This window comes from Vidua macroura, chromosome 8, assembly GCF_024509145.1.
Source record: "Vidua macroura isolate BioBank_ID:100142 chromosome 8, ASM2450914v1, whole genome shotgun sequence".
Classification (NCBI taxonomy): domain Eukaryota; kingdom Metazoa; phylum Chordata; class Aves; order Passeriformes; family Viduidae; genus Vidua; species Vidua macroura.
The window spans coordinates 32,770,484-32,784,332 of NC_071578.1; the positions used below are offsets into that span (position 1 = coordinate 32,770,484).

A 13,849-nucleotide genomic window follows, 5' to 3' on the forward strand; every position below is an offset into this window, starting at 1 on the left:
GGATGTGCTCCAGCATGGAAATGGGAAAAAACCCCAGTCCCACTACTTCTGTAGGCATTTAAAGTCCTACAATGGTTTGGGTTCGAAGGGACCTCAAAGCCCATCTGGTTCCAACCCCTTCCACCTCTCACTAGACCAATCCTGCCCAAGTTGGCCTTGGTCATCCTGATCCACTTAATCTCCAGGGTGCATCCCAAGGCCTTTTCCCAGCTGGCAATGAGCTCTGAAAAGGAGATGTGAGCTAAAAAAAGACGAGCAAAAACATTCCATAGGATTTGCGTAAAGCCTCACAAACCTGCCCACGTTTTATGTTCTGAGTTCTTCCCTATCACAAACCTGCCCTTGGAAAAAACAGGCCTTTGAAGGACAATTAGCTGGAGCTAATTAACTGCTGCTTGGAAAGGAGTCCAGGTAAAATTTGCTGCTAAGGAAGCTTTTCTCCCAAGGAGTTTTGCCTCAGAAGTAACTCTGGAACACCAAAACTTTCTGGAAGGGCTCACAATTCTTCTGGGGTCTCTCCCCAAGGAACTTTACAATTTTTCCCTCCTCCATCCATCTTTCTGCTGGTTTTCAAGGAGCCCAGCAAAGAGAAATATGGAATTTGACTGCTAAATACTATATTTTTCAATAGGTCATTCATTTTTTGGATGTTTTTCCAGGCAGACAACACTGATCCCTCCTGCTCTGTCCAAGTCAAAATGTCAAGATGTGACAATAATGTCACTATCACTCCCACTCTGCAGTGACAGGGCTCCAGCATGGGCCTCTGACTTTGAAGATAAAAAAGTTGCTCTCAAAATTAATTGGTTCAGCCTTTTAGGGAACAATTCCTCCATCAGCAGGGCTTTGCCCTTCCATTGGGATGAAACACTTGGCATTAGAAGGAAAGGACTGGAGAAGATAAAAGCTCAAAAATGTGAAGGTCAAAACCCAGTGGCTCCTAAAAGGAAGAATTTCTTCCAAAGATGTCCCAAGCCGCAGCTTCCCCCACATTGTACAGCAGATCCTAAAATTCCCTGAACGATCCTCAAAATCTCCTCTCCTCCTCCTCATGCATCCCAAACATTCCTGGGATAATAAATATTCAAGAACAGAGCTTAAAATTATAGATGTGGGGAGGGCACATTTTTCTTGGTGCTAATGGGTTGTGGTGGCACCTTCAAAAACCTTCTGTGACCATATTGTTTATGACCCAACCAAAAAATTCCCCAGTTTTACTCCTAATGTTTTGTTCCCTTCTGCCCTGATGGAAATCAATATAACCCAAATAGGAACACTCAAAAATTAATATAAAATAATAACTGAAGGACCCTGGGATACTTGGGATCATCTGCCTGAAATGCCCGAAACCCCCTTTTGTGGGAGGATGGTAAAGGAAGTTGATAGTCTCTCACCTTTTTAATTGGGTCAGCAAGAATTTAGGGAATTTAATCTTTTTAAGAAGGAAGCTTACATTTGATCTGAGGCAGAGAAATATTATTCCAATCTAAAATGCAACCCTTTTAATACCTTAAAATTAATTAAATATACTATCTCAAGTATCACTCAAACATAAGAAAAGAGAAACCTGTGGGTATGTTGCAGGATTAACAAGTTTTGCAAATTAACTGAAGATTTTTGAAATGGATCTTAGTTTCTGAAACAGACTAAGAGTTATTTTTCATCAATACTTAATTGGGAATTCTCACTTTCCCTCCACAGAGGTACCCAATACCTTCAGCAGACACCATTCCAACCCCTGTGGTTTAATGAGAAGTTTCTATGTATAACCCAATTAGAATCTGCAATTTAGGCAATCACTCGGAGCATTTGACTGTGAGAAAACACTTCCCCCCTTCTTTAATGTGCTATGAAAAAAATCCCCATAAAAGCAAAAAAATTGAGAGGGACGAAAAGTAAAGAAATTTTGTATAGAGCAAATTTAATTTTCTTTTCAACAGCCTCTGCCTTTGAATTGTGTTTGGTTGATATTGAGCATCTCCCAAAGCAGAACAGGATCCTCTTGAAAAGCTTTATTCATTGGGATAGAATCAGAGCGCAAAGATTACAGATTAAAATCAAATTGCAGCTCAAGAATTAATAAAGAGAGAGGGTTTTAAAAATATTTTAATCTAATACTCTACAGCTCCCTTCTGAAAGGAATGAATATTTATTGTGGACTTCAGATGAATATATTGCTTCACATCAAGGCAGCTCTAGTTTTTATCCTCAAATGACAAATTCCACTGCCCATCCTTTGTCTCAGAACATGTTTGACTTTGGGGAGTATCTGAGAAAGGTCAGAGCTCTCTAAAGAAATGTAATGTCTTCAACAACAATTCCTTCATCAAGAATTCCCTCAATGACAATTCCCTCAAGTACAATTCCAAGATCTGGAGTTTCTCACCTCACAATATTCTTCACTGGATTTTCTCACCTCACAATATATTTCTCACCTCAATATTTCAAGAGGATTTCTGGAAGATCCACTTCTAGATTCAAATATTGTGATTGAGCAGGACCTTGGGACCACCTGGCTTTGGGCACTGAGCAGAGGACACCCATCTCCATATTCATGAGGAGAACCAGGGAGACTCGAGGAGGAAAATTCCTCCATCCAGAGAAGGAATCTCTCCTTTTTGAGATGTTTGGTATTATTGCACGGAGAACAAGGAGGTGTTTTTTGGGAATTCCAGTGGTGCACTATCAACAAACACAAGTTTGAGAATTGATGGTCAGCACTTACTTTGCTTTTGCTTCTGCATCCTCATAGGCTTTGTTGGAGACGTCGTCCAGGCCCCCAATCAGGTGCTTGAAGGAGCTGTAAAGACAAAGGGACACTTTGAGAGGAAAATCACAGAAACACCAAGGTTGGAAAATACCCTGGAGATCATCCAGTCCCACCAGCACTGCCAGGTCCTCCACTGAACCTGAAGAGATCCCACCTGGGAGCCAAGAAATCCAGTGTGGCTTTTTGGCAGTAATTGGGGCTGGATCTTGATGCCAGTGACCCACCAGGCCCAGGCCTCAGAAATGCTGGACATGCAGAAACCAACACCAGGAAGATGCAAAATTATTTATCCAGCACACTGAAATGGCAGCTAAGGTTTTCACCCTCCAGTAGAAGTTTCAGAGTCAATGTGGCTGGTGGGGACACCTCAACAATCACATCCCTGTCCTCCCACCAGGAACCCTCTAAATCCCTCTGCTTCCAAAGTGAAATTTTCACTTCTGGATCCCACCTTTCTCATCTTTAGAGAAAAAAGCATCCAAAAATACATCAAAGGGGGTTCAAATTGAAAGCGGGGGAATTCAGGTTGGATATTGGGAAGGAATTGTTCCCTGGGAGGGTGGGCAGGCCCTGGCACAGGGTGCCCAGAGCAGCTGTGGCTGCCCCTGGATCCCTGGAGGTGTCCAAGGCTAGGTTGGATGGGGCTTGGAGCAGCCTGGGACAGTGGAAGGTGTTCCTGCTCATAGCAGGATGGCACTGGATGATCCTTAATATCCCTTCCATCCCAAACCATTCTGGGATTCCATGAAAATCTAGAAATGAATAACTGAAATCAGTGAATGCCTTGAAACAAAAATATTCCAGGTGAAAAGCTACTTTCTACTATCCAATTCCAGTATTCCCAGCGGGTCTGTCACACACAGGTTTTATTTTTTTCAAGGAAGAAGAATTTGAAAATATGAATTGCTGCAAACCAGAGTCTCTTGACTGATCTCTGCCTTAATGTCACAGCCTCACAAATGAAAATCCTGCAATTCTTCTGTGCTCCTGACACTCCTGAGGCATGAACACGGAGCTGAAGAAAAGGAATTGCTCTAAGTAGACAAAAAAATGAACTGAAACATTGAAAAAAAAAACAAAGAAAAAACTTCAAAATCCCCATTGAGGGCCACATTTCTGACATAAGGAATAAGAAGGGGATGTTTAATATGGCCCTTTCTCAAGGAGGATTTGTAGGATCAAAAAGAATGAATGGCACTGAGCAGGTGAGGAAAATCCAGGGCAGCTGGGGAAATGCAAGGTCCTGCCAGGCATGGGGTGAGCTGGGGAGACTCCGTGTTCCTGGTACAGGAACGGTGGTACTCTGGGTTGTTCAGACACACTGACAGTCCTGAGAGGGTCCTTCAGGAGATGCCTGACCCTATGGAATGTACCCCATGGATGTGTGGAGATAGCACTTACAGCAGAACCAAGGGAGGCATAATTATCCTATTGGAAAAAGCCGGATTTTTCCCCATCACTGTGGGGCAGGAGGTGACAACTCGGAGAGGTGGTTTGGATCTGGAGCTGCTGGAAGGGCTTTTCCAGAGGAATTCTCCTCCCTGGGGCTATTCCAGAGCTGTGTGCACACAACCCTGTGCTCTGGGATGGCCCTGCTGGAGCAGGGAGGTGGCACCAGGTGCCCACTGAGGGCCCTTCCAAACTGACCTATCCTGGGATTCTCTGCTGGAAATTACAGCTCAGGAAATTACCTCTACCCACAACAATGTCCCCAGTCTTCCACTCCACTTAATTGATTATATTTCAAATCATACAATCAAGGAAATAATTTATGCAAACAAATTAATTCATTAATGAGGAAGAGAAGGCACAAACCCCTTTGCTCTCACATAAATTCATGTTAGTGGTTTTTACCCAGTCTTGTAATTATTAATTTTTTTAATATTAGGACATGTTAATAAAGGGAGTAACTTTTCAACCCCAAATTCCTTGCTCAGCAGCGAAAACAGGAACAGCTCAGTTCATTCAGCTGAGTTAAAGTTTCAAGTTTTATCTTCCTGATGCTGGGAATGTGCCACAGGATGAAGCCAAACCTTGCAAGGTGACAGTGACAGCAAAGCAGGATTGGGGTGTTAATGCCTAATTGCACCTCAAACAGGTATTTAGGCAATTAATTAACACAGAACACCATCCCGGAAGGCCTTAAGTGCCTTAATTGTGCTTTAGGCTTGGTTTGCCTAGGAAAATGTAGCAGGGTTAAAAACCCCCTTTTTTTGGGAATGCACATAAATCTTTTCTAGTGAAACAGCAAAGAAGAAAAAGTCACTGAAAGGAGTAACAACAGTTTCTCTAAAACCCTTAATTTTTATTAAAATTTTAAGCCAGACGTAGCACTGGGCAAGCTATCAAAGTTCACTTAAGTCCCTTTTTTATTGCCCATCTCAACATTGCTGAAGTCTCGGCTCAGCCCCAACCTCCCTCAGAATTCAATCAGAAACTGCTTGGGGTTTTTTTCTCCCTGTAGCCTTTTCTCTTCATTTTTTCTATTCTCTCCTCATAACCAATTTTCTCCATGGATAAACTTTGCTCTGACTGGGAGAAACAGCAAAGCAGCAAACCCTAAAATCTCCACTGAAAGAGCTCAGCTCAGCTTATATGCGATCAGTCATGCCAGGGTAATACTTTTTAATCATTTTTCTCCAATTTCCCTTGCCAGGAGGGCCGATCCAATAACCTTTGTTGACACCTCACAGCTCTTCCTTAAAAAAAACAAACCCAGGCTTTGAAACACTGACAAAAATAGGAAATGCAAAGTGGAAAAGCAGAAAATAGCTGAAATATTTTAAATGTTGCTTTAAAAAAGTGCATCCTCTTGATACATGCAGCTGAAGAAGACAAGAAGCTGGAAAAACAGCATTTAGTGTAAATGCCAGGTAGTTCTGTAACTCTCTGTCAGCAGCAGCTGGGCTCTGGTTCTGGCTCTGATCCATCAGCTCCTCCATTTGCATGAGGCAATTTTGTCCTCCCAACACCCACAGTGTTGCTAAATCTCCAAGCTCCAGGAAAACGTTGTTGGCACCATAAATAAATTATTTGGAGGGGAAAAAAATCCCATATAAATAAAATATGAACCCGAATCAACCTCAGTCTAAATATTCTGACAGTTCAGGAGCAGCCACGAACACTTTCAAACACTTTCTCAGTTTCAAGAGGTAGGTGTGAAAAAAAAAAAGAATTATAGAGTTGCCCAACTTGTCCCTGAGGGTGCCAGTGATGATCCAAACGTCAGGAATGAGTTTGAAGCCTTTCCCTCCTGTTTTCTCTCCATACAAAGGGGCTGCAAGTGAAGTCTGTCTGTGCATCTTTATTCAAATTGATCCACAGAACAGATGCTCAAGGAGTGTCTGCACCATTTTTATCAGAAGACCTTTTACAGACAAGTTCCTAAAGGACCAATCCATCAAATGCAGCACATATTTGTTAACTTTTCCCCAACTGTACTTCTGGAACAAATCTAATAACGCCTCCAAGGAGCCTGGAAATTCACCAGGATGAGCTCTGACAAGGCCAAGCTCAGAACAATTTGGAGGCAACGCCATCAAGCAGCTCCCATAGGAACTTTTTTTCCCAGAGGATGAACTCCTGCAGTGCCACCACAGGAAAAACTTCATTAACAACAGCCTTGATCTTGTAGGGTCAAGGCAAGTTCTAAAGACAGAAAGTCCATGAATTGTAAATAATTTTTTTTAAAAAGCACTTGGAAATAAAAATGCCTAAAAGCCATCTGAGAGGTGCTGTAAAATATTAATGTGTGCTCCCAGAGTGGAGGTTTGAGCAGCAGGAAATGGTGGGGCTGCAATGAGCTGTGTGGCTCCTCAAGTACCCAAAGGCTTCTCCAAATTCCCTCAGATGGTCAGATCTCCAACTGGGCTTTTTTGTCACAATTCCCATGAGCACTGTGGATTTTGTTGAAGTTTCCAAACCAATTCTGTCAGCCCGTGGTTGGGTCTGTGCTCCATGGCTGGCAGGAAGAACATTGGATAAATCAATCCTAACTCACCAGAGAGTTTGAGCATGGAGCCTGCCCCATGCTGGGGTCCCTTACAGGGCTGCCAACCTCATTCCCTCAACCTTGTCACCCTCTCACTTCATCTTCTCCACTGGATTACGGTGCCTTCTCTTCTGTGTTGAAATTTTGATGATAATGGGAAATTCCTTGGATTATTTTCCTTCTGAATTCCACATTCTTTCTTTCAAATACACCTGACCAGGTAGGACCACACAATTTTTTAGTTTTCATCCTTGGGGGACCAAAATGAATGGTGCTCCCAATGGGAACCACAGAATTCCTAGAAAAGTTTGAGTTGGAAGAGACCTTAAAGCCCATCCAGTGCCATGGGCAGGGACACCTTCCATTATCCCAGGGTGCTCCAAGCTCTGGCCAGCCTGGCCTGGGACACTTCCGGGGGTCCAGAGCCATCCACAGCTTCTCTTGGAATCTGTGCCAGGGCCTCCCCACCCTCACAGGGAGGATTAAGAGCATTAAGGACCAAATTCCACTGAAATTCATTATTCCAGTAAAGGAAGATACTCGAAAACACAACTGCAAGATGGAAAGAATGCCAATGCTTTTCGTAACAAATATTTTCAGGACAAGGACAAGTGGGAACAAAGTCCACTGGATGCATCAAATGTTTCCTGCAGGTTGTTTTCATTGTTAGATCAGGATTTTGCTCATTCCTATGCCAGAAAAGGATGCTGGAAATGCACTTTGCAAAGCATATCTTCCTAGATTGGCAAAAATAGCTGTACTACATTTTGGGAGTCTTTGGGGTGTTTATGGGATTGGAAGAGCCCTCTTGTTTCAGAAGGAAATTAAAAAGCAAGGCAGCACCAACATCATCTGGTAATTAAAGACCCATCACGAGCTCCAGTTTGACTTCCCTCGTCATATTCCCCACTCCCACTGCTTCAACCCTGTAGTCATTTTATATATATTTTATAAATTCCAGAGATCCTTTTAGGCAAAGCATTCCCTCTTGTCATGCTTAAGCAATTCTCTTCTCAGAACAAACTTAAGCAATTCTCTTCTCAAATCCAACATAAGCAATTCCCTTCCCAAACCCAACTTGCCCGGAGCTCGTGGCTCACCCTTGTGATGAAAGTTTCCCCTATTATTCATCCCCAAACTACAAACCTTGCAGCAGCTAAACCAGCCCTAAAATTGCTGGGAATATTGGCAAATCCAGAGCCAGGCTCATGCCTCCCTTAGGAATAACTTCCTGTGGCACCAAGGTGCGATTCTCTTTGTTAATGAGGTGGGAGTGTGGCAGCTGGAACAATTTTTGGATGCCTTGGGAAGCCTTTCACAAGGAATTTGGAAGAGTTACTCTGCTGCAGATAATTCCAGTGGGTGATGCTGGTCAGTGAGACAGGAATTCTCCAGGAATCCCATGTGTTAAGGAAAAGGTCTTTTCCCATCACTTGTTTTTTGAAACTGCAATGCCAGTTTTGCTGAGCTGCCTCAGATGGGGACACCCACAGAGCACGAAAATCGCTGCTTCAGTGGTTCCATCTGATTAGGCAAAGAGCTTGTCTGGGAAAAGGAAAATATTTGTCAGCTTCAGTGACTTGTGTCACCCCTCCTGCTGCACGGAACAAATTCCAGCTGCAGGGAACACCCACTCCCTGCTCCCATTTCCACCTCCTGTGTCACTCAACGTTCTCATCCACCACCACAACCCAAAAGGTGTAAAATTTGCTCTGTCTGGATATTAAAAAAATGGTTCTTTTTCTTCATCAATTTCCCAAATTGCCACAAGTCCTGGTAGTTTATCTCCACATGAAATGTTGGTCCTGCTGTTGTCATTGGTATAAAATAAGAGCCTAAGGAAGAGCTGGGACATGAAATCCAGCACTGGCCAGGACACAGGACAGCCTGCTCTGAGCTATAAATAGGGCTATCAATAGGGTCACTTTTCTTGCACTATAAATAAGAATTTTTAAAATAGTGTTACTTTGCTAATTGCACAGTGTTAATAGAATCTCTGAGGTAGATTAACCAGAGCTTCATCAGTTTAAATTTAACTTGTATTTCCTTACTATTTCAAGGGCATTGTATGCTGAGGACAAGGCACATGAGACGAGGAAAGGAACAGTCTGGGAAATTATCAGGAACGAGTGACTTGAATTATTTGGGGTTTTTAGGTCTCACAGTGCAAACCAAAAATATCTATTGCAAAAGTGTAAAAATAAAAAGCATAAATTATTTGTTGGTTTTTATTTCTCTGAATTAATGACTGCTAAATTATCTAATTATTAAAAGCATAAAGATTATTAAAATACTACCTTGCTAAATAATCTAATTCTTCTTCTTCTCTTTGCCCCACAGCACGAGAAGGAGGGTGGGTGTTTTACCTACCAGGCTGAGAAAGGAGCCCTCAGGTGTTCCCCACCTGTGTTCAATGGACAGACCATAGGTTTTGCAATTAATAATGAATTAACATAAATCAGAACTTAGCAGGATTTCTGAAGGTTTTCCCCAGCTCACCCTCTACAGAACACTGGATTTCCAGAAATGGAGGCTTGTGAGATAACTCAACACAAACCACTGGTATCCCAGCAGGATTGAGGGGATGGAGATCAGCCCTAAAAGAGCACAGAATCCCATCTCTCACCAGAACACAAGAAGGGCTCCAGAATCACTTCTAGGGATACACAGGAATCATGGATCCAGCTCTTGGCCCTGCCCAGACACCCCAACAATCCACACTGCTCTGAAAGCTCCTGGCCTACAGGTGGGTCCCACATACTTCAAAAATCCAATGGATTTATTTTCCTTTCCAATATCAGCATTTTTTTCTCATTATTCCACAGTTTCTGGCTCCCTCTTGCAGGTTTCTTGGAGTTCCTGCATGGGGGGAGGCAGTGAAATTCAACACCTGTCTACCCTCTCTGTGGGTTTCACAGATCCATAGCACATTCCCATGGAAAGATTCCCATCAAGGTGTGTCCATGCCTTGTGCTGGTCTGTGCCAGTGCTGCACAACGGGAAAACCAGCCCAGGAGTCATGTTCCATTTTTATGTCATTTTTTAGTCCCATTCCCAGTAACTGCAGAGAGCTGGATTTGCAACACTGGAGCATCCAGGCATAGTTTTTTCCGGATTAACCCCACTGAATTCTCTCAAGCTTCCTGTATAAATTATTATTTTACTCTTCTGATCTCCTGTATCTCTTCTGAGTGACAGAGCTCCCAGCAGGGCTGTGGCCTTCTCCCAAGGACTCTCCATCCTCACATGGACTGGGACAACACCTTGCTCAAACATTTGCCAGGAGCAAATACCATGGAATTTCCACATTAATTCCAGCTCCTCCTTTATTTCCATTTGGACTTTCTGTGATTCTAATTGTCACTATTGAGTTTTGTCTCACTGATTTAGGGGCACCTTCCCTCCACTCATCAAGGACACATCTGTGACTTTATCACCCCAAATTAAGAGGTCTCTCTGGAGAAGATGATCCAAATCTCTCATTAAGCTCTGGCAAAGATTGAAATGGGAGTTTCCCCCCAGCCCCAGGCAGAAGGAGGAACTTACTCTCTGTCTATGACCAGACAAGTAACTGCTTCAGCTGCGATGACGTTGGCTGTCCTGACATCCTCCCTGCAAGAAAAAACACATTTCTTCAGTTATTTCCATGACAATCTTCTGATTTCCAACATACAGGGTTTTTCAAACACTTTGAGGACAAATTTCTGGCTTTCACAGCTTTTCCTTGCTGTTTTCATCATCCATATAGGCTAATAAAAGACTAGAATTTCAAGACTAATAAAAATAATCAATTTAATTCATTTTAATCAGGTCGATTTGGTGTTCCAGTGTTTAAGAGTCAGCACTGCATTTTCTGGGTTCACTTTATCCCAATTCCCTCCAACCTTTCCATGTCCCAAGGTTAAGTGGATTACAGGCAAGAGAGACCTCCCCTCTTCTAAACACCCCTCATTCATTTAGGCTGGAACACCACTCTAGGCTTCCACTGAAGCAGAAAATCTGATTTACAGGTGCTGTTAGGAATAGAAATTCCCATTTAAAGACTGGAGGTGTTAGAGTAGGAATATGGTGAAAAAAGGGTGATGCACGTGCACTCTCCCTTTGAGGTCATCATTAATTAACTTTAATTGCTTTGGAGCTCTCTTCATGTTCACACCTTTAGAGTAGAGCAAGCAGAAATACAAGGGAAGAACATTAATACTCCAGCCTGTGCTGGAATGCTGACTCTGAGTCTATTTGGATTGGAATTAAGTGTGTATTCATGCTAATTTACTCCACTGATAAATCACATTGTGCTGATTTAAAGCAATGAGAAACAAGTAGTGGAATAGCAGTGGATAATTATCTCTATTAACTCCTAAAACTTGGGTAAATACAGAGAGGATAAGGAAGGATAATATTGAATTCCTCATTAAGTTGCTGTAGCCAGCTTTTGACAATATATTGACCCATTAAATTGAGAATTCAAACTTGTTGGTGTCCACTAATTCTCATTAAAACTCAACACATTTGTCCCATTATCCTAGATGCCACAAAAAGACATTTATCCCTGTGTATTTATGGATCACAGACGTGATTTGGTTACTATTTTATACATAGATGACTGCAGACCAGGAAAAGACAATAAAATTGGTGGCCTCGGTTCCGACATTTTCAATAAAGTTTGAAATGAGGTATTCAGATGAACAAGGGACTGTGGTAATTTCTGTTATCTTCTATTAATCCAACCTTTTCTAGAAGGTGACTTTGGCCAGCAGCTGCAGCACAGCGAGGTACAGAAATCCATGGCATTAAAGGCCAATGAAACCTTGGAAGTGCATGGCATGAAAAGCTCCAAGTGCAAGGCATTAATTGGGAAAGAAATTACTAATAGGGGATTAAAGGCAAGAGCAACCACCAGCAAGTGCCCAGCATTAAATGAGAGAGTAACTACTCCAAGTAGGTGGCATTAAACACAACAAATAATTACTACAAGTGCACAGAATTCAGTGCAGAAGTTGCTATTAAGGTGCATGCTATTAAGTGCAACGAGTAATTACTACAAGTCCAAGAGTATTTCCTACCAGTGCACAGCATTCAGTGGAAAATTAACCACTAGGAAGTGCACAGCATTAAATGCAGAAGGAATTACTACAAGTGCATGGCATTCATTGCAAGAAGTAATTACCACATGTGAACTGCATCAAATGCAAAAAGTAATTAATCTAAGGGCACAACACTATTACTACAAGTGCAAAGCATTAAACCCAGAAGTTACTACTGCTAAATGCACAGCATTGAAGGGAAAAGTAACCACTACAAGTGCAAGACATTCAATACAGAAGTTACTACAAGTGCAGGGCATTAAATGCGACAAATAATCATGGTATTAACTGAAACAGTAACTACTAGAAGTGCAGAGCATTAAAAACGAAGGTAATTACTCCCAGTGCACAGCATTAAATGAAATTCTAATTACTAGTAAATACATTAAACAACTAATTACTACCAGTGTAAAATATAAAATGCAGAGGTTACTCCCAGTAAATGCACAGCTTTAAAGGCAAAAGTAACTACTACCAGTATAATGACAAGTGAAAAGTAATTACTGCACTAGATGCAACAGGTAGTTTCATTACTACAAGTGCATTAAATACAAGTAATTATTTCAACAGCACAGCACTAAGCAGCTATTAGAAGTGCAATGTGTAAAACACAACTCATTAACAATTAATTAATTAATTAATTCCTGGCAGCGCCCCACGACTCCCTGTGGCCCCAGGGAGGAGAGGAGAGCACTGACTCGGACACTGCCTGGCCTTCATCCCCTTCCTCCTCCTCGGAGCTGCTTCCCGAAAATCCGCATTCCTCATCCGTGGAGTTGCCCTCGCTCCCCGAGCGCTCCATGGCCCCGGCTGCTGCAGCATTTCCCCCGGACACACCTGATCCCCTCCAGCTCCGAGCTCTGTGACCCCCCCTGGTATTTGACAGCTCCCCCAGCCCAGAGCTGGCCACCTGCACAAAGGTCACAGCTGCTGCGGGGGCTCTCGGCTGCGGAAATCCAAGAGGGGAGGATTTGGCTGTGGACAAGGGCCAAAAATCCCATCAGGAGACCTCGTGTGTCCTTTTCAGCTCCTTAACCCCACGGTGAAATTAGGTGGCAACAATACCCATGTTCCTAAATGTTCCCAAGCGTGTCACCACACTACTGGAAACACGAGGACATTATTTAAGGGATGAAACGCACAAATCTGTTTTTTGCCTTGGAATTTACAGCCAGCTTCCCACACTGGGAAGTTACAACAATTTTGCTTCTGACAAGCTGTCAAAAACTCAGTTTAGAAAGAGATAAGTTTATACTTCAGGTACTGTCTCCTGCCATAATTTGCCCTAAATGTAAAATATTTGAGGTGATTCCTGTTGTTTTGCTTTTTATTGCCTTCCTACATCCCCAAACTGCTTGAAGTCCTGCTCCAATACCTTCTCCCATAGATCCCACTGCTCCCAATCCATTTGACAGGGACTCCCCCCGCCCTGTCCTGGGGAGTCAGTCCAATGTTTGACAGCCCTTTCTGTAAAGGAATTTTCCCCAATATCCACCTAAATATGCACCTAAACCTCTTCTGATGCAATTTGAGGCCATTTCCCCTTGTCCTGTCCCTGTTCCCTGGCAGCAGAGCCCGACCCCCCCGGCTGTCCCCTCCTGTCAGGAGTTGTGCAGAGCCACAAGGTCCCCCCTGAGCCTCCTTTTCTCTAGGCTGGTGGAATCTCAGCAGCAGCTCCTGGGAGTTTTTTACTTTTAGAACCCTCAGCACGGTAAAGACAGAGCAGAATTTCCTTGACCAACAGAGCCTTGGAAGACCTGAGGCCTCAGCTTCATGAATATTCCAGTCAATTATCACAAACAGCTCCTCTTTCTTTGTGCATCTTGTTGTACAACCCTTGGCAGGGCTTAAACCTTTCAGCTGGAGCCACTGGGAGTAAAAATATGTTTTAGGAGCAGCCAGTAAGTCCTAACAAGATGCTCACAAGGCATAAAATGAAGTATTAGAAGGAGCTGGTACATTTTCTATTTGAAGAGTTGTACATTTGGCTTATATTGAGCAAAA

The 13,849-nt window shown here is 42.8% G+C and overlaps 1 protein-coding gene across 2 annotated transcripts in view; it reads right to left on the bottom strand.

The window, feature by feature from the left end:
- The window catches only part of PRKG1 (protein kinase cGMP-dependent 1), a 384,810-nt gene that overhangs the window by 50,487 nt on the left and 320,474 nt on the right, over positions 1-13,849 (bottom strand). For both annotated transcript variants that reach the window (XM_053983678.1, XM_053983677.1), the window contains exons 8-9: positions 10,308-10,373; positions 2,726-2,800 (exon numbers count right to left, since the gene is read on the bottom strand). In XM_053983678.1, coding sequence (XP_053839653.1) covers positions 2,726-2,800; positions 10,308-10,373 — 141 coding nt within the window. The remainder of the gene's footprint in view (positions 1-2,725; positions 2,801-10,307; positions 10,374-13,849) is intronic.